The 21781-nt window shown below is 59.7% G+C and overlaps 8 protein-coding genes and 1 non-coding gene across 9 annotated transcripts; 5 read left to right on the top strand and 4 right to left on the bottom strand.

Annotated features, from left to right (window-relative positions):
- Positions 1-303: 303 nt before the first annotated feature.
- Positions 304-6237, bottom strand: PHSY_005626 (potential chromatin remodeling Snf/Swi complex subunit; the record flags this gene model as incomplete). The annotated part of the gene is made up of 1 exon (XM_012336235.1): positions 304-6237. One exon carries the CDS (start codon positions 6235-6237, stop codon positions 304-306), a length of 5934 nt encoding a protein of 1977 aa, XP_012191625.1.
- Positions 6238-6559: 322 nt separating this feature from the next.
- Positions 6560-6922, top strand: PHSY_005627 (cyclin-dependent protein kinase inhibitor; the record flags this gene model as incomplete). Its single annotated transcript, XM_012336236.1, has 1 exon — positions 6560-6922. The coding sequence occupies one exon, from the start codon at positions 6560-6562 to the stop codon at positions 6920-6922; it is 363 nt and encodes a 120-aa protein (XP_012191626.1).
- A 558-nt stretch (positions 6923-7480) lies between these two features.
- On the bottom strand, positions 7481-9904 carry PHSY_005628 (hypothetical protein; the record flags this gene model as incomplete). The annotated part of the gene is made up of 1 exon (XM_012336237.1): positions 7481-9904. The coding sequence occupies one exon, from the start codon at positions 9902-9904 to the stop codon at positions 7481-7483; it is 2424 nt and encodes an 807-aa protein (XP_012191627.1).
- An 868-nt stretch (positions 9905-10772) lies between these two features.
- Positions 10773-11990, bottom strand: PHSY_005629 (hypothetical protein; the record flags this gene model as incomplete). The annotated part of the gene is made up of 1 exon (XM_012336238.1): positions 10773-11990. One exon carries the CDS (start codon positions 11988-11990, stop codon positions 10773-10775), a length of 1218 nt encoding a protein of 405 aa, XP_012191628.1.
- A 519-nt stretch (positions 11991-12509) lies between these two features.
- Positions 12510-14249, top strand: PHSY_005630 (hypothetical protein; the record flags this gene model as incomplete). The annotated part of the gene is made up of 1 exon (XM_012336239.1): positions 12510-14249. One exon carries the CDS (start codon positions 12510-12512, stop codon positions 14247-14249), a length of 1740 nt encoding a protein of 579 aa, XP_012191629.1.
- A 55-nt stretch (positions 14250-14304) lies between these two features.
- PHSY_005631 (2-amino-3-carboxymuconate-6-semialdehyde decarboxylase) lies at positions 14305-15507 on the bottom strand (the record flags this gene model as incomplete). The annotated part of the gene is made up of 1 exon (XM_012336240.1): positions 14305-15507. The coding sequence occupies one exon, from the start codon at positions 15505-15507 to the stop codon at positions 14305-14307; it is 1203 nt and encodes a 400-aa protein (XP_012191630.1).
- Positions 15508-15748: 241 nt separating this feature from the next.
- Positions 15749-15852, top strand: PHSY_007646. Its single transcript has one exon. It is a non-coding gene; the product is annotated as a tRNA-Leu (tRNA).
- A 606-nt stretch (positions 15853-16458) lies between these two features.
- Positions 16459-19536, top strand: PHSY_005632 (hypothetical protein; the record flags this gene model as incomplete). The annotated part of the gene is made up of 1 exon (XM_012336241.1): positions 16459-19536. The coding sequence occupies one exon, from the start codon at positions 16459-16461 to the stop codon at positions 19534-19536; it is 3078 nt and encodes a 1025-aa protein (XP_012191631.1).
- A 305-nt stretch (positions 19537-19841) lies between these two features.
- PHSY_005633 (protein arginine N-methyltransferase) lies at positions 19842-21650 on the top strand (the record flags this gene model as incomplete). The annotated part of the gene is made up of 1 exon (XM_012336242.1): positions 19842-21650. One exon carries the CDS (start codon positions 19842-19844, stop codon positions 21648-21650), a length of 1809 nt encoding a protein of 602 aa, XP_012191632.1.
- Between the last annotated feature and the right edge of the window lie 131 nt (positions 21651-21781).

Consider the following 21781-nt stretch of genomic DNA (forward strand, 5'->3'; position numbering starts at 1 on the left):
CTCATCTCTCCTCCCTCTTCAACGGCTCACTAAGATTCTATACGCCTGCCGTCTAGCCAGACGTCTTCGATAAAGGCTGAACAAGCTCACTTGGTCTCGCACCTCTACACCCCTGCCCCCTCTTCAACAGCCGAGCTCACTCGATCTCACACCGTTTCCCCCTCCCTCTTCAACAGCTCACCCCAATCTGCGTTCACGCACATCCTCCTTCAAGTTCAAACGGTTTTCGTCGAAACACTGTGTAAAATACCAAAAGGACGCAACCATAATACAATGCCACATCACTTGCCCCCTTTCCGTTCCTCAGAGCGCAGCACTCGTCTCGCTCTTGGGCTCGCCCGCCGCACCCGCTGCTCCGGGCGAACCGGCGCCACCCCCGGCCGCGGGAGGCCCGCTGTTGCCATACACGCGCTTGTTGACATTGGCGCGGTGCAGACGGTTGCGCAGATGGATCTCAAAGTTGTTGAGGCTCTCGCCCGGTCCCGGCGTGTACAGCTTGCCTGGGCAGTCGAGGCACCGCACACGCCACTCCGGTTGCGGCGGTGGCGGTACACCCGCAGGACGCGGACGTTGCTGGATCTCGAACCGGTCGTTCGGATAGCGAGCTTTCAGGACGCTCGCGGATTGCGAGAGCCACTCCGGAGGCGTGGCACCAGGGATCGCTGCCATGCGAGGCGAGGCGTTGGATAGCGTCGGCGTTCCCACCGCGACCGAGGCTGCCGAGGGTGAGTCGACCACACCCGTGCTCGTCGCCGGAGCACTGTTGCTGTTGATCGCGGAAGAGCCAACGCCTACCGCATCGCCAGGTTCCTTCTTCGTGGCTGCGAGATCGTCTTGTACAGCTGCCGCTGCCGCCGCCGCATCCGTCTCGATCGCTGCTTCAGCCGCCGCCAACGACGCCGTCACCTTGTCACGTGCGCTGTCCGCCGCTGCACGTCGCCCAAGCTGCAAGTTCTCGTCGTTGGCTACCGACTGCGACGCCGTAGTGCGCGACCTAGACGCCGGCTCGGGACTGCTGGACCTCGAAGACGAGTCGCTGTCATCGGGACTGCCCACCATCTCGAACGGCAGATCCTCCTCGTCCGAGCGATCGTCGTCGTCGTCGTCGCCATCGCCGCGGCTCGCTGCACGCAGCGATGTCGGCGGTCGGCCCTTGCGTCGCACCCCGTTTTCATCCGCGCCGCCGTCGGCGCCGCCCGCTGCCTCGTCCGGCTTGGGCGTATCGGCGGCGCTCGTAGGCTCGGTCGAATCCTCCTGGTCGCCCAACGCATTGAGCAGCGCCGTATCGATGAGCGGATTCGAGATCCCCATCTTGCGGTTGGTCGCCTGCTGTTGCTTCATGTGCACGACCGGGTCGCGCGTGTACTCCAAGAAGATGACCTTGCGATGACGGTGGTAGTACTTGCCGCACGGTCCGCACAGCGACTTGTCGCCCAACGGACCCTTTCGTCGTCCAGGCGCCAGCGTTCCGGGGATGCCGCAGTTGGAGCAGTGCCACATGCCGTCGTGGAAGTTAGGATGCTGTCGCTCCAGATCCTCCGGACGCACATTGTTGCGCTGCGCGTACGACAGCGAGACCAGCTTCGGAGCCGGCTTCTCCGCCTGCGAGCCCGTCGCCTGGTTCTCGGGCGACCGCGCACGCTTCTTGGCTTCCTCTTCCAGGTACTCGGGCGCGAACGTGGGTCCACCAGGGTCCGAGATGCGGCCCAGACCACCGGGAAAGTCGAAGTGGATGGCGTGGTGGTTGACCTTGGGCTTCTTTCGATCGGGCAAGCCAAGACCGTCCGGGCCCGGCGTCGGTGTGCCGATGTCGACAGCCTGCGATGGAGCGATCGAAGCGTTGGCGGCAGCGGCGGCTGCACGACGCGTCGACATTCCGCCGTAGCGGTCGCTGAGACCGTTGGCATGCTGCAGCGCAACATCCGCCCCGGTCTGCGCCGTTTGAATGCCATACACCGCCGGCGTGCGCTGGGTCTTTTGAGGGTCGCGGTCCGGCAGGTTGATGCCGCGACGGCCACGCGTCTGTCGACGCTTTCGACGCGCCTCGCGTTCGCGCTCGCGATCCAGACGCTCGATCTCGGCCTCGGTGAGCTGTAGCAGACGCGGTGTAAAGTGGTACGACTCGATCTCGCCCCTCGACAGGTTCATCTTGCTGACGGGGCCGAGGAACGCGGCGCGCAGCTCCTCGTCGGCGATCGGACGGCCGTCGAACGTGTGACCGGTCATGGCGAGCGATTTCACGTGAACGGAGACCTGCTCGCGGATGGAATGTGCGATGGCCGTCTTGAACTCGCCCGAGAGGCCGAGATCAGCGGCGAAGGCGTCGGCAAACTTTTCAGCAGCAGCAGGATCCGACTCGCTGGCGTCCCACTCGAACTGGTCGACGAGGTTCATGGCGCCTACGGTGATGTCGAGCTTGATCATCATGCGCAGCTCCTCGACGGGTGTCGTGTCGAGGATCTCGGGCGGTTCCGATCGTGCTTCGTCGTCTTCGCTGCTGTCGTCCACGTGCATGGCAGCGTCCTCACCGTTGGCGCCCTGCTCCGGCGTGGTCCTGAGGACCTTGCGCCGCCACTTGGACCACCAGCGGACGTCGCCGTCCTCGAGCGAGCCTTTGCCCTCCTTGGTATCGATGCCGAAATCGAAGGTCGGCTTGGCTCTGAACGCGCTGGTGGTCTGGTGATCCAGAATCTGCGTGGTGATCTGCTCCTTGATCTGCGGCACAAAGACGGTGGCGGGCAGCCCGATGTCCTCGCAGATCGACTGCGCAAACGCCTCGACGTTGATGTGCGAGTCCTGGGCGTTCCATGTGAAGGTGTCGCGCAGCTTCCAGTGCTCGTGATCGATCTCGAGTCGGATGGGGACCAGATCCTCGCCTTGCTGCGAGACGAGCTCCATGAGGGACCTTTTGAGCGGGATGTGGGGTCGAGCACCGCGCTGACCTTGATCGAGCTCGGCACGTTTTTGGTTGGGGAAGAGCACGCCAAAAGGCCGGAACAGGTCGCGCGATAGTCCCGATGTATCTTCCTCCTCGGGACGCTCCCACCATGCCAGAGGCTTCGGCTTGGTGATGGTGCCATCGGACGCTTTCCTGCGAGGAGGCCTGACGCTGTCGATGCGGTCCTTGAGCGACATCTCCATGCCTTGTTGCTGCTGTCGGAACAGCTTTTCGTAGTCGAGATCTCGCTTCATGATCGCGACCAGCTCGGCTTCCTGCTCGGCGGTGAGCGGCGTCCACACTTTGTCTAGAGCTGCATCGGCCTTGTCGTCGGCCGCACGCTGTGGTCGCATGGCATCGTCCAACTTGGTGACGCGAGTGTTGAAGTGCGTGACAGGCGTGCCGATCGCCGACTCCTTCGGTGCCGGTCCGCCTAGCAGCATGGGCATGCTGGCCAAGTTGGAGGGCACCGTCTGAGCAAATGCGGGCGCTCCGCCGGCCAAGGTGGTAGGCTTGCCAGTCAGCGCCGTGGCGTCGAGTGCTGCGTCGGGATGCGGCGGCGTCTCACCGGGACCGTGGGCGCCAGGCTGGGCGGCGACAAGGGGCATCCCTGGCGGTCCAGCCTGCGAGCCCTTGCGGCTCTTTGGCGTTGGCGTTGCGCTGCCGAAGCTGCCCATGAGCTGAACTTGAGCCGACGGCTGTCCAGCCGCTGCGCTCGCCGCGGCCATCATCGTAGGATCGGGTGTCGTGGCTGCAACACCGTCTCCAGGCAAGCCCATCAATGAGGTCCGCCTCTGTTCTGGCGTGGCAGCAAGCGCGGGATCTTGCACCATGGACGGACGTCGGCCTTGCTGCTTGAGCATCGGTGGCGTCGCTTCCGGACCGCCAAAGCCGGGAGGAAGCGGACCGCCTTGAACGCCAGGAGCGATCATGCCGGGCGCCATCCCAGGAGGCATGCCGGGAGGCATGTGGCTGGGAGCAGGCGGCGGTGCCATGAGACCTTGTGGGCCCCCCGGCTGAAAAGGAGGCGGCGGAACGGCTCCTCCGCGCGAATCGGGTCTACCGGAGGCGCTGAGGGCGAGACTCGGCTGACGTGGCCGAGGCTTGTTGCCCAGAGCAGGGCTCGACACAGCACCTGCTGGACCCATGGGCGAGGGTGCACGCATGCTCGAGGGCGAGGCGTGCTGTCCTGCTGGCGTGGCAGGTCGCTGCCCGTGAGCATGTCCCAGCTGCGGTGCCGCTAGTGGAGTCTGTGGCTGTTGCATCTGCTGCTGCTGCATCTGCTGTTGTTGCATCTGTTGCATCTGCTGCTGCTGCATGGCGAGCATCATTTGCTGCTGCTGCTGCTGCTGCTGAGGCGTCAATGGAGGAGCGCCGAATCCAGGCTGCTGCTGCTGCTGTGGCTGCTGATTCGGCATACCAGAGAAGGACGATTGTCGTTGCTGCTGCTGCGGTTGTTGTTGCTGCTGCTGCTGTTGAGCCTGTGCATTGACTCCAGGTGGACCCGGCTGAGCACCCTGCTGAGGGATCAGGTTGAGACCACGCGCCTCGTTGATGGTCAGCACCATGCCGCCATTGGGCATCATGGCCGGATGCGAACCACCTGGCAAGCTCGAGGCCTTGAGGAATAGGTAGCCCATCTGCATGAGCGTGTGCACCGGTGTCAGACCGGAACCCTCTTGCGCCTTTGCGAGCGCGAGCGCTCTTGACAGCACAGCCTGCTGCTGTTGCGGGTTGAGACTCGGCGTCCAGTTTGGCGGTACCACCTGCTGCTGCGGCGCTTGCCCTGGCTGGCCCGGCTGGCCCGGCATGCCCATCCGTTGCTGCTGTGGAGGCTGGAGCGGTTGGGGTTGATGCGGTTGCTGTTGCTGCGGCAGACCTTGCATGCCTGGGGGCAACGTGTGCATCTGCGATGGCGTGCCCTGGCCACCTAGCGAGACACTCGGCGAGCGTGTATGGCTACGTGAGCGTTCAAAGGCGCTACCGGGAAGCGAGGCGCCCTGGATGCCGGCGATGGACGATGCGCTGGGAGAGGGCTGCATGCTGGTGGTGCCGGGCGCATTGGCGTGCTGCATAACGGGCGTCTGGTTCTGAGCCGCCTGCGACTTGGCCGTGGTCTTTTTTTCGGATTTCTTGCGTGGCGCTTTTGGCTTGGAGGCGGTTGTGGGTGTAGACGGCGCGGCGCCGTTATCGGCACTTGCAGTAATGCCAGGTTGCTGTTGCGGCGTAGCAGGTGAGGACTGGCCGGCCTGCATCTGATTCTGGTTGTTGGACTGCAGATATGAGGGAATGCCGTTGGGCGGCTGCTGCTGCTGCTGCTGGAGCGCCGAGTTGGGTCGCACTGGCGAGGAGCCAGGGATCGGAGCGCCACCTCCAAACATGCCGGGTTGCTGCTGCTGCTGTTGTTGATTCGAGGATCCCGCCATCAGTGCAGAAGGGTCGAGCATGCCTGTCATGTTGCCGTTCTGGGACTGCTGAAACATGGTAGGATTTTGGCCTGGCTGGTTCGATCCGCCAGCCTGACCTTGGTTCTGCTGCTGCTGCTGCTGCTGCTGCAGCTGTTGCATCATGAGCTGGTTGAAGGCGCCGGGAGGAAATGCACCGGGGTTTAGCTGACCGAAAGCCTGCATGGCTTGCATGGCCTGCATGGGATTCTGCTGGAACATAGCCATGGTCTGAGGATTGAGACCAAAGGCAGCCGGGTTGAATTGACCGGCACCGAATTGCTGCTGTGGTGGTTGCTGCTGTTGCTGTTGCGGTTGACCCATGGCGCCCATCTGGCCAAAGTTGGCGGCGTTGTTGTTGTTGAACATGGCGCCTGCATTGTTCTGAAGCTGCGCGAGGAGATTCTGCTGCATCTGTTGCTGTTGCAATTGTTGTTGCGGTTGCTGCTGCTGCTGCTGTGGCGGCCACCGTGACGCTTGACCGCCTTGTTGTTGCTGCGGAGTCCCTTGTCGCTGCTGCTGCTGCTGCTGCTGTTGCTGCTGTTGCTGTTGCAAAAGCATCTGCGGGTTGAACGACGCCATTGGATTGTTACCGCCCGCCGCAGCTGCACGTTGAAGCGCCTGCATATTGATACCGCCGCCGGCCTGGTTGCTTTGATCTAGGCCCATCATGGCAGGATTGAACATGGCCGGACTGAAGCGCGCCTGCTGTGGAGTATTTGGTTGCGAGGATTGCTGCTGCTGCTGCTGTTGTTGTAGCAGCGCTGCAGCCAACTGCGGGTTATTTTGGAGGGTGCTCAGGTCGAGACCACCAAACATGGCGGGGTTGATGCTACCCATGTTGGATGTGTCCATGCCGCCACCACCGCCTGTTTGCTGCGGTTGCTGCTGGCCGAACATGCCGGCAAAGTTGTTGCCAAACATGTTGGGATCCATGACGCGCTATCGAAGTTGGGGAGCCGAGTCAGCGCGCGTCGGCTGATCGACGGTGATGGCGTGGCGACAGATGGGGGTGAAAACGGACGGTGCAGGCAGATTGCTCGCGATCCGCGACGAGATTCGGCTTTGGACTGAATTGCAGCGGCACGGAGTCGAAAAGCAGTTGGGATCCGGTGCGCTCTGATGGGAGGCCCTCGTGAAAGATAGAAACGCGGTGGGAAGGACGCAGCGGAGGAAGATGAGCCTACCCGCAGATCATGAGCAGATGCTAGATCTGATGAGGAGCAATTGCGAGGAAGGGTATCGTTGCTTGTATTCGGCAGCCGCTGGTTCCCAGAGGATCGACGCGTGTTGTGCGAGGTGCCGTATCGTGTTGGAAGCCAACGAAGGCTCCGTCGTATCAGCAACAGAGGATGCTGTACTGCGATCGGTGAGCGGCAGCAATACGGTCGGCGCGCTGAAGGATGCACGACGCGAAGGGGATGGTCTAAGGGCTGCTATGGATGTGATGGATGCGCTGAAATGGAAAGTGTCGTTGAATGCTGGGCCGGGTCGGAACGAGAGCGCGGAAAAGTACAGTGAAAGCCGACGAAGGAGGTGACCCAAGGAAAAAGAAGAGACGGAATAAGAGAAAGGAGGGAAGAGGGATGATGGAGAGGGGGAGGATGGGAGGATGGTGGATCGAGCGGGCGAGCGGACGGACGAAGCTTTCGACGGATCTCGCTCACTATTCGAAGCCCAAGCCCGAGCTCAGAAAGAAAGCGACAGAGACAGGCCTCACGCCGCGACGGCTCGTAGAGACGCGATTCCTCTCATTATTGCATTCGCCTCAGGCAGCGTGCCAGTCAATTTCACTCAAATACCAGCGAGCGATCCTCTTTCGCCCCCGATTTTTCGATTTTGGCCTGATTTCGCCGACTGAGCTCGAGGACAGCTGCTGCTGGACGACGACACTTTCACCCGATTTAGCACGTCCAAGGCAGCAGACCAGTTCACGGTCTTCCGACAATGTATCAGCGTGGACATGCCAACGCGCAATCAAGCAAGCCAAAAAGCAACCGCTAGCCTGTCTCCCTTGGACCCCACATCATCGGCCACACACTGCTGGAGCCATGGGTACGACCTTTCAGTGCATTTGTCATAGCTGTGCGGCTTTGCTTCACCATCTGCTTCCGCCAGCGGCAGCGCCGCTCCCGCGGTAGATGTGATCTATCAAATCCTTGACTTTGGCTCCTCCTGTCGTGGTGGTTGGTGCATCCGACTTGGCCATCCCATTTCCATACCCGTGGTGCGACGTCGCTGCTGCACTAGCACTGCTCTTGGAGCCGTTATCTTCATTGTGTCGGTGGATCGACGCGGTGCTGGCATGAGCTGCTGGGTCCCAGTCCGGATGGTTCGCCCTGAAACCCAAGATGCTCTGCTCCATCTTTCCTTCCCTCATCCCGTTCCGTAGCGCTCTCGCTTTGCTGCTACCCTGCTGAGGCTGCCTGTGGATCCCCTTGGCCGCTACTCCACCCATGGTGCTCGCCGTCGGCTGCCTGGCAAAGTCAAACACGGCAAACGAACACACGTGTCCCAGCCCATCCACATGCACCGTATACTTGCGTAGAAAATCGATCAAGTCCGGCGCGCATCCCGGCAGCGAAAGCCACAGCACAAACGGCGTCGTCACGACGCTCAACAGCTCCTGGAAGAAGATGTAGATCTTGAGCGTGTACAGCTGTCCAAACGCCTGGTGGACCTGAGCCGAGTGGAAACGTCCCTTCCAGTCCTGCGGCAGATAGTGTGTGTGCTGGATCACTTCGCGCAGCACGGCTTCGGGTTCGAACACCAGATGCTCGTCCGGGACCATGCCTCTGGAAACAGCCAGGATGGCGCCAAACACTCCAATGTAGAAGAGCATGTTGCGCTGCGGTGTGATGTTGAAGTGCACAAACAGATCCGGATCGATCACCGATGCGAGGATGAGCACCGCGGTGAACGATCCCGCGACAAACGCAACGAATCGTGCGACGATGGCGGTCTTCTCCTTGGGGAATTGGTCGATGTACTTGGATGCAGGCGCGTACGAGGTGTGGCATCTTCTACGAAAAAGGTGCGGCAGCTCGTTGAACTCGCGGAACTTCCATCGTGCGTACTGGGTGTACTGGCGCGAACCGAGATTGGACGGATCCTTGTGGTACTCTTCAAAGTAGCGGAAGAACGAGTAGACGAGCAGGTAGAGCACGATGAAGGGTGCAAAGATGGCGTTGACCACCGCCATGAACAGAAATCGTCTGCGTAGGCCTTCGATGAGGTCGGCGCGGTAGCGTTCAGAGAGGAACTGGTGGCGCACTTGACCGTTGGAGTCAAAGAGGAAGCCGAGCAGGCAAAAGTTGAGATTCCACTCGAGACTGCGTGTCAAGGCTGGGCTCCTGTTGCGCAGACCAGGTACCGAGAGGTCGAGGATGTTTTCGTTGAAGAGGGCGATGAGGTAATTTTCCTGGCGCATGAGACGGTTCGCGACGTCGTGTGCATCGAGCCGCTGGTGGTGCGAGGGGCGCAGCGATGAGGAGGCACGATCGCCGAGCTCGATCTCGTCGGCCGAGCTGAGCGAGGTGTTGGGATGCTGTTCACGCAGAGCCGAGATGCGATTGACCACCTCGTGCCATGGGATGGATTGAACGTCAGCGTCGGGAATGCCGAGCAGATGCTCGTAGAATCGATGCATGGCCTTGAGTCTCGACAGTCCGAGCACGAATTGAACCAGCTGCCAGCCGAATGCGGCCAGCAGCACGACCACGACGAGCGTAGCGAAGGGGGAGAAGCCGGCGACGCAATGACCTACGATGACATCGCTGAGCTGACCGTCGTGAGCGATGGCAGAGTAGTCGATGCATCCGAACAAGAAGGTGGAGAAGGAGATGACAAAGGCGACGGTGAGCAGGTTGAGCGAGCGCGAGAGCGCGATGCAGATGGCGCCGCGGCCGACATAGTAGGCGTACACTTCTTGGAGGAACGCGTCGAGATTGTCGACGTTGGCCCACATCCAGAGCGCCTTTTGCTTTGCGCTGAGACCACCTACAGCTGAGGCGCGCGAGCGAGGATCCGAGGGATCGGTGCGACGTTTGCGGGACCGGCTGGACCCGCGGGAGGCGGATGGAGATGGTCGGCGATCATTGCCAGCTATCAAGCCAAGCTCCTCGTCCGACAGCAAGTCTTCCGGTTCTTGTTCTTCATCGGCGTCGCCTTGGTGGCCACGATAGCTGTCGATACGTATCCCGGCGTCCGGGCGAGGGTTGTGGGTGCGGATTGCACCGTGCGTAGTTGGCTGGTCGTGGTCAGCAGTAGAAAGGCGGCTGCTCGAACCGACGGCTAGCGAGGCCACGCTGGGTTGGAGGCTTTCATGGTAGGATTCCTCACGGATGTCATCGTGGCGAGGACGGCTGGCGCTCCTGTAGACGCTTGTGGAGGGTTGAACGATGCGCGAATGATCAAAGATGGATGCTTTGAGGCTGCTGGAGAAGGGCGGTGGGGGCGGTGGCGATGTCGGTAGCGGTTCAGATGGACGATCTGGATCTGCAAAGGGAGAGTCACGGTCCATCTTGCCCCATCTTTGTGTGGAAGCGGCGGAAGCTGATGGTGGCTTGATCGGTGGATGGTGGTCGCCTTGTTGGATGGCAGCAAGTGTAAGTTATCAGTCAGTGCGTTCGGCTCAGGGTCCGATAAGTTGAGGCGCGAGATGCATCCGGCACACGCTGAGCTGCAGCCAAGTGACATTTCAGCCGCCATTTTCCTCCACTTTTTCGACATCCAAGCCAGCCGTGATATTTCCAGCAATGTGTTGCCTTTGTAATCTCACAATCATTGTTATGGCGCCTCGCCACGTGATGCGTGATTTTTTCGTTTCCATTTTTCTCGTTTCTGGAAGACACGACTGCGCCAGGCAACGACTGCCGTATAAAGCAACCGTGTCGAGCTGGAATCACTCCTTCCTTCTTTTCCTTGTGCAGCAAACTTGTGACCGCCTAGTGTTGCTCCCTCGGCCTGAAGTCACTTTCGGTGCTTCTCTCGCTCTCCCATGGCCACGAGGTGAGCGTCAATGGCGGTCTAGATCAACTCGCGACTCCAGGGGGCTCAATTTGTTTTTCGTTTGCTCGAGTCCTCGCACCGATAATCTTGTCGTTCGCAGCGTCTCTCGCAGGGGGCGTTGTGGGCGGCAGGGCTGGTCCGCGATCCAACGTCTTAGCACCCGTGCTTCCTTTTGCCTTTGACCAAAGGTGAGGGAGTGGGTCGGTGGTTGGCACATTCATCCTCTTTCTTTTTATCCTACCGTTCGCCAAAGCATTCACACCTGGTCGACGCAGTAGGATACCCATCAACCATCGAAATGACATTACTCGTTCATAAACCATCGGTGCGAATCTGTACAGCGAAGCGGCCACAGAAATTCGTTCACATGCGGTGGTCTGCTACACATACGTCTCGCTGAGTCGCTTGGCGAGGTAGTCCTTGGTCAGGATGCGTTCGTACTTGGGTCCTTCCTTCGAGTCGAAGTTGGGCAACGTCTCGATCAGCTGGTCCTCGTTGGGATTGCAAAAGAAGGCGATCGAGTATCGTGGAGGTGTGTATTCCGCCTTTGCGTCCGCTGCTTGAGGTGCCTTGACCCGGTGAAGGGTAGAGCGCAGCTGATCGTTGGACCACCTCGCCAGCAGATCCCCTACGTTGACCACGATGGTGCCGGGGATGGGATCCGCTGCGTGGTACACACCCGTATGCGGGTTCTTTGCTTCGAGACCACCCACGCTGTCCTGGAAGAGGAGCGTGATGGAGCCGTAGTCGCTGTGTTCGCCGGCCCTCGCCGAGCCTTCGAGCTTGAGCTTGTCCGTCCTGACGCTCGGATAGTGGAGCAGACGGAGCGTGTGCCATTCCTGGTTGCACTTGTCCTCGAAGAATCGCGCATCTAGGCCCAAGCCCATGGCGATGGACGACATGACCTTCATGTGCAGCTCGTGCGCCGCTTTCTGAAACGCCAGCATCGTATCCTTAAAGTGCGGCGCGTCCGACTCTTGTGGCCATTCGTTCTTCCACACGGGATCGCGATCGTTGCCGATCTCGAGCGATTCCTTGTAGTCCGGCGTCTGTTCCCGAAGCGCCGCGATCTCCTCTGCCGATGTCGCTTGTGTTACGCGCTCTCGCCCCTCGGCCACGTAGCCGCGGTTGGCGCGAGGATCCTTCCATGCCAACTCGTCCTTCTTGTCGATCGGCAGCTTGAAGAACTCGGCCGACTTGGCAAACGTGTCGTCGATCTGTTCGCGAGTGATCCCGTGGTTGCTGAGGTAGGCGAAGCCGGACGACTTGAACGCCTGTGTCAGCTCGTGCGACGTACGTGCTCGGTCCGCATCGGTAGCGTCGGCCCGCACAAAAGCCGAAAAGTCGATCACTGGGATCACAAAGTCGGGTGTGGTGGACTGTGTGGCCAGGTGGCGTCGGCAGGGGAAGCTAGGCTGCACTGAGGTGGTGCTCGCCCTTGCGTGTGCTCCAAGTCTACTGGCGGGCGAACGAGTGGCCGTAGGAGTATGGAGAGAACGCCAAGGCGTCACTGACCTTGACGCCGCTGCTGCCGATGCTGATGCCAACCTAGCCCGGGGAAGCGACCGGGCCGCCAGCGTGAGACTGGAGACCGTCATCTCTCGTGCTGTGATGCCTCAAAAGGATTGTTGGTAGCGACCAGCGGCGAGTTAGGTGGTGGTCTGGAGAGATTCAGGGTCCGTACCAAGATGGACGATAAATGGCTCACGCGACCTGGCTCGACGTCGACCCGAGCTTTTTATTTCGCAACACACGCCGGACGAGCACATCACTGTACCACTCTGTCGTTCTCATCGACAGATGACCCTCGCCACGGTCTCGCTGCACAGACGACCCAAGGCAGGAACGATAGGCCTTACAATGCTCTCTTATGATTCGGTTTGCCTTGGCCGGCTGCGTGGTACAAGATCAAATCAACTTTTATTTTTTTTTGGGTTTTCTGATAAGCCGTTCCGAGCTTCCGAGATGCACGGTGCAACATCCTTGCCTACTTCCTTCCTTGCTTCTTTGCTTGCTCCCCTTCTTTTGTCTTCTCATCATAGCTTCGCAGTACATTCAGCTACGCGCGGCTGTGCACCATCTTCACCGCTACAATGCGGCTGCCTCGACTGCGCGCGATGCCTGCGCCGACGTTGATACCAAGAACAAGCACCTCGATCCACGCTGTTCGCTTCTCCTCTTCGGCGACCTTCAAGATGCACGATGCACACCCCTGGATCAGCGGCCGCTTCGATCAGGCCGACTCCACTTCCTCTGCAGCACGTCTCACCATCTCTGATCCAGCTCGGACGACACCCATCGGCTCCATATCTATCCCCACCACCAACCAAGTCCAAAAAGCGCTCGACGACGCCCACCGCGTCTTCGAGCGCGGTCACGGCCAGTGGTCTTCACCCGACGCAACCCACTTCCGATCCGAGTGTCTCTACCGTCTAGCGCAGATCCTACGACAGCGGGCACCCGAGCTTGCTCTGCTCGAAAGTCAACAGACCGGTCGCTGCATCCGAGAGTTCCGCGCGCAGCTCGCGAGGCTCTACGAATGGTTCGAGTACTACTCTGCGCTCATCCGCGTCGGAGAAGGCAGCACGTTGCCGTTGCGTGGACAGCTGCTGGGGTACAAGGCTCGACGTCCGCTCGGCGTTGTCCTCCAGATCACGCCTTTCAACCACCCGCTCCTGATCGCTGTAAAGAAGCTTGCGGCGGCACTTGCCGCCGGAAACAGTGTCATTGTCAAGCCCAGCGAGGTGGCTCCTTTGACGGTGCTCGAGCTGGGTCCGATGATTCAGGAAGCGGGTGTTCCGGATGGTGTCGTCCAGATCCTGCCCGGTGCAGCCGAGACGGCCAAGCAGTTGGTCGAGTCGCCCTACATTCGCAAGATCGATTTTACCGGTGGAACCAAGGTCGGCACTCTGCTGTCGGAGCAGGCTGGCAAAAGGCTCATCCCCATCACTACTGAATTGGGCGGTAAGGCGCCGCTCGTCGTGATGGATGATTGTCCGCTGGACGTGGCGGTCAACGGTGCGTCGTTTGCTGCCTTTGTAGCCAGTGGTCAGACCTGCGTTTCTGCAACAAGGATCATCGTGCACGAAAGTATCTTCAGCGAGTTCGTGGAGCGCTTCGCAGACAGAGCCAATAACATTGCACGTCGTATGGGCGACCCTCAGAATCCAGATACGCTGCTTGGATCGCTCATCAGTGCGACGCATGTGGACAAGGTCGAAGCGGCGGTTCAAGGCGCCACGTCTAACGAGTGGAAGTGCGTTGCTGGTGGGAGCAAGCCTAGCGGATCAGCGTTCGATGGACACGATCTTGCCTCGGGCGCTTTCTACCCGCCCACCATCCTCGTCCCCTCCGCGACTTCCTCCACCACCTCGTCGCTTTCACCATCAGCAGAGCTAGCAATACGCAGCAGCACCGTCTGGCAGGAAGAGATCTTTGGTCCCGTCGTATGCGTCGTACCTTTCCGCGACGACGCGCACGCCGTCGAGCTGGCCAACGATTCTCGTTTCGGGCTCGGCGCAAGTGTGTGGACGGCCGACCACTCGCGCTTCCACAGGCTGGTGCCGCAGATCAAAGCCGGCATCGTCTGGCTCAATACGCATCACAGGAACGACCCATCGAGTCCGTGGGGCGCCATCGCTCCGACGGGCAGCTTCTCAGGAAATGCAGCGTGTCTCGGTGCTAACCCGTCTGGTCTGGGTAGGGAGAACGGTGTCGAGGCGCTCAACGCGTACAGCACGGTTCAGAGCGTGACGATCAACTATGCCGATCAGCAGACGATGCGCGATGCTGAAGATTGGTTTGCGCCGGCGGATAAGTGTGGATCTGCTGCACAGGCTGGTGTTAGATACGGCTGAACAATGGCAATCGCATTCGACGAAATTTACGATTGCATGTGGTAGATTGATGAGGTTACAATCCAAACAGCTTGACCGCATTCAAACCAAACACTCCGGACTTTGCCTCCTTTGTCCAGCTCGGCACCTCGTCGATCGCCTCCAAGTTCTCCGTCACCGATCTCCACGTCTCTGTCTGATCATCCGTGATCACCGTCCCGTCCTCCTTGGTTGGTGGGAAGAACGGATGATCCGTACCGAACATCATCCTCCCCGTTCCCCTCTCGACCACATCTTCCACCTGCCCCTTGTTGCCGCTCTTGTACCTTTCGGCGCGACCGATGATTTTGGCGACAGCTTCGAGTTCTTCGGGACCGTAGGCTACGGCGTCGTAGTAGATTTTGCCGAGGTAGTAGCGAGGGTCGTGCTGGAGACGGTTGCAGACGTGCGGGTCGTGAGCGACGCAGCTGGCGAGACGTGAGGAGAGGATGGGCAGGGCACCGCCGGAGTGGGCTACGAGGAGACGGAGGGTGGGGTGACGGTCGAACACGCCGGCTAGGATGAGACGCGTGGTGGCGGCGGCTGTCTCGAAGGGGAAGCCGAGAGCCAGGGGTAGGACGTGACCGTTGTCTTGCGATCCCCACAGACCCGAGGGCTGGGAGGCGTCGGCTCCAACGCCGTAGTGAGGATGCAAGAACAACACGAGACCCAGCTCTGCCGCTTTCGCCCACACCGGTTCCAGAGCGGGATCGTCCAATCCCTTTCCCAGGCCGCGCGAGCCCAAGATGGCACCGCACAAGCTGGGACTCTTGGCAATCGTGCCCAAACTCTCCACCACGTGTTCAGGATCGACACCTTCCGCCAGCGGCATGATACCAAACGCCTTCATCCTCCTCCCCGCCTCCACCGCTCCACTCTCCTGTGCACTCGCAAATAGCTGGCTCGCTTCCGAGCAGTACTGTTCCAGATCCGCATTACACTCGTGCGCCGAAGTGACCGCCTGAGGAGCGTCCAAAAAGTCGAGCCACGGGTTGGCCAACGAGACGATGCTGACGTCGATCGAATGACGGTTCATGAACGACACCTTGTTGCGTACATCCCAGTACTGCGGACCCACGGTGCGTCCTCCGGATACCTCCTGCGGAAGGATGGCGAGCTTCTCGGAGCCATCGGGTGAATTCGTGTGGATCCGCGGGTTGACGGTTCGAGAGCGCAGCAGCGATACGAGCCGCTTGGTGTAGATGTGCGTGTGGCAGTCGACGAGGATCCTCTTGCTCATCTTGTCGTTCGTCCTGAGGGTACAGCGAAGGATTGGTGGAAGAAGGAGGAGAAGAGCCGAGGCCGGGTGTGGTTGCTTTTGTGCTGGCTTGTGCGAGGTATGGCGAGGTCTCGTATCAAGAAGAAAGCTTTCCAGAAATTTAAGCTTCCGAGCAGCCGAGAACCTGTCAAGATAACGAGCGGTCCCAATCGAAAGACAATATGCTATATATATGCAACATTTAGCCGCTCCAACATCGTAAGGCAAGATGGCCGAGTGGTCTAAGGCGTAGCATTAAGGAAGATATTCTGAGCATTCAGGAAAACCTGCTATCTTCGGGCGTGGGTTCGAATCCCACTCTTGTCACCATTCTTTTTGCGTTCTTTTTTTTTACACGACGTTGGTGGGCGGAGAGCGAACTTGTTGCGTCTACTTTTGAAGGAAGCGGAATGGTACAGACTTGGGCCCGTTTGGAAGCTTGTTGTCAGTTGTCTGGCTTGGGAAAGGAGTAGATTTCAGAGAGGACAACAAGGGTCTGTATGTGAGTGAGGTGAATGATGATTTTGACTTCGGCGTTGAATTACCGAGGGTTGATCCAAGAAGGCGGTCACTGCATTGTTCTTTGCCTCAAGCTTAGCAGGGTCGCCTTCGCCTCGCGAATGACCTGCAGTCACTACAGTGCCCTGAAAGAATCGTCGGCAGCTCTCTCCGTGGACATGCCGAGATGAGATGTCGTGTGGACTGCATGGCGGAACGCGGGGATGGGATCTTTTCGCCGTGACACTGGCCAATCGCCGGTCTTCCAGAAATGAATGCGGAAACGCGGCGCGAAATTTAGCCGTTCAGCTTTGCGGGTCGACGCTCAGGCCCAATCCAAGAAGAAATCGCGTTCTGTCGGTCAGCACAACTCGTTCCTCGACTACCACCGCTGCTCCGCTAGTTCATACAACAGCTGCTGTGCGACCGAGCACGATGCCTTCGAACAAACGCAGGGGCAACACGCCCAAGAAGGCTGCGGCTCCAGCTCCAGCACCCGCTCGCGCTGCGGCTCCGTCGGCCACCGCCTCCAACGGGTTCACCCTTCCCGCTGCCACCTCGACCAATGGGACGCCCATGACTGTGCAGCAAGCAGAAGTGGCTGCCCAGTATCGTCAGTACGCCGACGCCAAGCGTGCTCGTCAGATCGACCCCAAGAACTACACCCGCACCCCCAAGTCCGGACTCCTCGTCCTCGTCGTCTTTGCGCTCTTCTCGCTCTTGGGCTCCATCACGCTCTACCTCCACTACAAGTTGCCCGCTCCACGCGGCCCCACGACGATCATCACCTCCGGTGTCACACCAGCAGATGCGGCTGCCTACCATCCACCGGTACCGGGCATCGTGCCTGCCAACAAGGCGGGCGAAACCCAAAAGTTCCACGAGCTCTTCTCCGAAGCCAACGCTGTAGGTGTCATGCACCACCTCTCGGTCGATATCGGGTACCGCATCGTCGGCACAAAGGAGCACCTCGACGCGGAAAACTGGCTCGAGGAGGTGTTGCGTCGATACGAAGGCTTCCACAACACCGGCACCGCTGCGTCGCCCGGTCGAACGCAGGTCGAGGTGTTCAAGCAGATCGGAGACGGCGCCCACCGCTTCGACTTCATGTCCAACGTCGTCTGGAAGCGCTACTACTCCATGTCCAACCTCGTCGTACGCATCTCGGACGGCACGGACGAAAGCAAGGCGAACAGTCTGCTCCTCAACGCCCATCTCGATAGCACCTTGCCTAGCCCGGGTGGAGCCGACGATGGCGTCGGTGTCGCCATCCTCATGGAAGCGCTTCGCATCCTCACGCTGCCCAGCACCGGACGCAAACTCTACAACTCGGTCGTGCTCCTCTTCAACGACGGTGAGGAGTCGCTTCAGGATGCGAGCCACCTCTACATCACTCAGCACAACCAGACCAACGCCGGTGTCAAGGCCGTCGTCAACCTCGAAGCGTGCGGTACCAGCGGACCCGAACTCCTCTTCCAGGCTACTAGCGCCGAGATGATCGAGGCCTACTCTCACGTACCTCATCCGTTCGGTACCGTGCTCGCCAACGACGTCTTTTCGACCGGTCTCATCCTGTCCGATACCGACTTCCGCCAGTTTGTCGAGTACGGCAACGATCTCAGCGGTCTCGACATGGCTCTCGTCGGAAACTCGTACCTCTACCACACGCGCAAGGACATCCCTCAGTACCTGCAGCCCGGTGCCACCCAGCATTTCGGCGAAAACACGCTCGCCATCATCGAGCACCTCTGCCTCAAAGACAAGAGCCAGACGCTGCTCCGCACCATCGAGCCGCACCAGACGCGCCACACGCTGCCCATCTACTTTTCGATCGCCAGTCGCTTCTTCGTTCACATCCAGAACAAGGCCTTCAAGAGCATCGTCATGGGCCTCTCTGCCTTCATCAACTTCCAGCTCTCCACCGTCGTCCGCTCCGAGTCGGCCATCGGAGCACTCAACCTTACCATCCTCAGCGCGCTCTCTGCCATCGTATCCATCGTCGGCGCTGTGTTGGGTGCCAACGTCGTGGCCGTCATCATGACCAGGCTGTTGGGCAAGGGCATGTCCTGGTACTCGCACGAGTTCTTCCCCATCCTGCTCTACGGTCCGCCGGCGATCGCTGGTGTGTTGATCGTCCAGCTGCTCACCGCCAAGCTGTGCAAGCCGTACCAGAGGCCCTATCTGGAACGATCGAGCCTGTCGGGCATGGGCATCTTCTTCAACCTCGGCTTGCTCGGTATGAACGCCTTTGGCATCGGTAGCGCCTACCTCATGGCGCTCGCCTCGCTCACGTTCACGGTGGTCACCACGCTCAACGACCTCGCGCTCGTCGGCATGGGTCCGATCGAAGAGAAACTCGTCGCGCCAGACAACCGTGTCTCGGCGTACATCTACCCTTTGATGACCATCGTTCCTGGTGTGCTCGGCGTCGAGGGCATCGTCAGCTTCCTCGACCTCTTCGTGCCGCTCACGGGCAGGATGGGTGAAATCTCGCCCGCGGATCACATCATCGCGACCATCACAGCTGTGCTGACGTTCCTCACCCTGCCGTTTGCCATCCCTCTGGCGCACCGATACACGTCCGAAAACCTCAAGCGCACCATCCTCGCTCTGCTCGGCATCACCGCGGCCGTCATGGCCGTCTTTGCGAGTCCCGCATGGAAGCCTTTCGACGCAGCTCACCCGAAGCGCCTGTTTGTGCACCAGGTGGAGAACATCACCTCCAACGAGTGGTTCATGAACGTCGGTTCTGCCGATCCCGCACCCGGCTTCAAGGCATTGTCCAACGAGCTCCAGTCGCAGCTCGGTCTGCCCACCGAGAGCCAGGCGAGCCTGATGGAGATGAACGACTACAACCCAGACTTTGACATCCTCTACCCTGTGTCGGCGTTCCTCACGCCGTACAAGTTCCAACTTCCCGCGCCTCCCGCCGGGTTCAGCACCAAGTACGCCTCGCCTGCGCCCGAGACCAACCATTTCACCGTCAAAGCCGTCAACGAGGTCATCGACCTCGAGGCGGGGACGCGCAGCTTGACGCTGGAGATGAACCACCCTGGCGTCATCTGGTCTGTCGTCGCCTTCGACGCCGAGATCCTCAGCTGGAATCTGCCCAGCGCTCCACCGGCCGGATACCAGCGTCACCACCTCAAGAGCGTTGCGCGCTACGGCATCTACTCGTGGTCGGTCGATCTGGTCGTACGCCTCCAACCCGAAGCACTCGCTGCCGCCAAAGCACGCAGCAGCTCCGGCCTCGTCTCGAAGTTCAAGAAAGCCGCTGCTGGCTCGGGTAGGCTCGTCAAAGCGAACTCGAACGAGCCGAGAGATCCTTCGAGGTTGTGGATCGACGCCAGCGGTATGGTGGCGGACGAGATGTTCCCCCAGCACAAGTCGAATGCCGCCGCCGACCGACCAGCGATGAACACTTTCGTGAAGATGGACGCGTACATGCAGCAGAAGCATCCCGAGATCGACGTCATGATGCTCGCCGTCGTCGCTGGTGTTTTCGAGGCCTGATTACGCCGTCACCTCCTGTCCTGTTTTCCCTCGCGTTATAGACCAAAGTGAAGCGAATCTTGCCATTGTCGACCCGAAGCTGGGGTTGTGATCGTGTGTGTCTGCGTCGTTGTCTGGTGGATAGAGCTCGCATCCCGATGATGTACGGTCTAACATTCCGAATCCTGCTCCAAAATCTGTTTCTTCTTGAAAGCTCTCAAAATTTGAGGTTTCGCCCAAAAGGAAAAAGATGGCCTTTCTTTCCCTTTGCTCCACTTCACCCACCTTTGCTCCTTCATCCTCTCTTTACAAACGCTATTGCAACGATGGTGCACAAGGATCCCGAAGGCTACGTCTCCGACTCGGACTCGGCCTCGGCCACCTTCTCGGACGACAACGACTACGGCGACTGGAGGTCGGACGACAGCAACCCAGCAGCACGCACCCTCGCGCTGTTTCCCGATTTCCAAGGTCAACGAGCTTCGTTCAAGTCGCCGCTGGAAGCGCTGCAGGATGCCAAGACGAAAGGTTGCGATCTGGTGCGGATCGTGAAGGAGTGGCAGTTGGATACGCTGGAGGTGATTCGATTGATCAATTATGTGAGGAGGAATGGGTTGAGTGTCGAGCAGGTGAATGGGCTGAAGGGGGACGGTGGGTGGAGGAACGATGATGACGAGTTGAAGCCGGTGGAGGGGTACGAGGATGATGGGTTGCTGCAGGTGGATTTTGATCTGCTAGAGGAGGATGTTGCGAACAAGGATTTGTCGAAGGACCAAGTGAGGATCCGAGAGTTGGAAGAACAGCTGGCGACCGCCAGATCGGCATTCGACGAACTTCGTTCCATCCACGCATCCACCCTCGGACTCTCCTCCACCGACCTCACCGAATCTTCGGCCACCCCTCTCAGCGAACAGCAACGATCGACGCTCGCCTCGGCTTCGCTCAGCACCTCGGCGGCGCGCACGCGTCGTGGAGCCAACGACGCCGAAGACGACATCCTCTACTTTGACTCGTACTCGACCAACTCGATCCACCAGACCATGATCACCGATTCCGCACGCACGTTGTCGTACGCAGCATTCCTTCTGGCTCCGGAGAACGCGCACCTGATCCGAGGCAAAGTGGTGATGGACGTGGGCTGCGGGACGGGGATCCTGTCCATGTTCGCCGCGCGCGCGGGGGCCAAGCAGGTCATCGCCATCGACGCCTCCGCCATCGTCGAGCGCGCGCAGCAGAACGTGGAAGCCAACGGCTTCGGCCACATCATCAAGGTCCACCGCGGAAAACTCGAAGACCTTACCTCCGAACTCACGCCCTACGAGGGGAAGGTGGATCTGCTGGTGAGCGAGTGGATGGGCTACTTTTTGCTGTACGAAAACATGCTCCCCTCCGTGCTCGTCGCGCGGGATCGATACCTGTCGCCAAACGGCGTGCTGGCTCCCAACAGGATGACCATGCATCTCGCAGCCTTTGCTAGCCCAGCACTGTTGCAGACGAAACTCAAATTCTGGGACGATGTCCATGGGTTCGATATGAAGGCGATGACGACCGGGTTGTTGGAGGAGGCGTTTGTGGATGTGCTGGACAAGGACGAGGTGGTGAGTGATTCGCAGTGTTTTGCGGATCTGGATCTGCCCACGTTGCCGGCGAGACAGCCGGAACCGGAAGCGGATTTCACGCTGACCGTGGAGAAGGATGTTGCCGAGGTGCATGGGTTCATCAGTTGGTTCGATACCTTCTTCTTTCCTTCCTCGACACTCACCGGAAGCGAAACCCTCGAATGCCCACCCTTCACCCTCACCGAAAAGGACGTTCCCGGGATGGAGTTGAAGGGATCCACCAAGACACAAGAAACGGACGCGGGAAAGGGCAAGATGATCTGCTTCTCCACCTCTCCCTTCAGCAAAGAGACTCACTGGCAACAGACGCTCTTCGTCCTGAAAACGCCCATCGTCGATGTCAAGAAGGGCGACAAGATCAAAGGCAGGATCGTGGTTAGGCAGGATACCAAGCACAGCAGACAGTTGGAGGCCGAACTGCATTACCTGCATGTTGCAGGGGAGACCGAGGCGTCGGCCGAGAAGGGGAAGAAGAAGGTAGAGACGCAGCTGGTGCAGGTTTTCATGGTTCGTTAAGATGCCCGATCGAGGGCGAAATTAGATGGTCGTCAAAACGAAACGGTTTGTGTGTGTGAAACTGGCACAGACATGGCGAGTTGCGATGGGTGAGAAACGAGCGAATCAATATTGCGACTGTGCGAACTACT

This window comes from Pseudozyma hubeiensis (genome assembly GCF_000403515.1).
Source record: "Pseudozyma hubeiensis SY62 DNA, scaffold: PHS52, whole genome shotgun sequence".
Classification (NCBI taxonomy): domain Eukaryota; kingdom Fungi; phylum Basidiomycota; class Ustilaginomycetes; order Ustilaginales; family Ustilaginaceae; genus Pseudozyma; species Pseudozyma hubeiensis.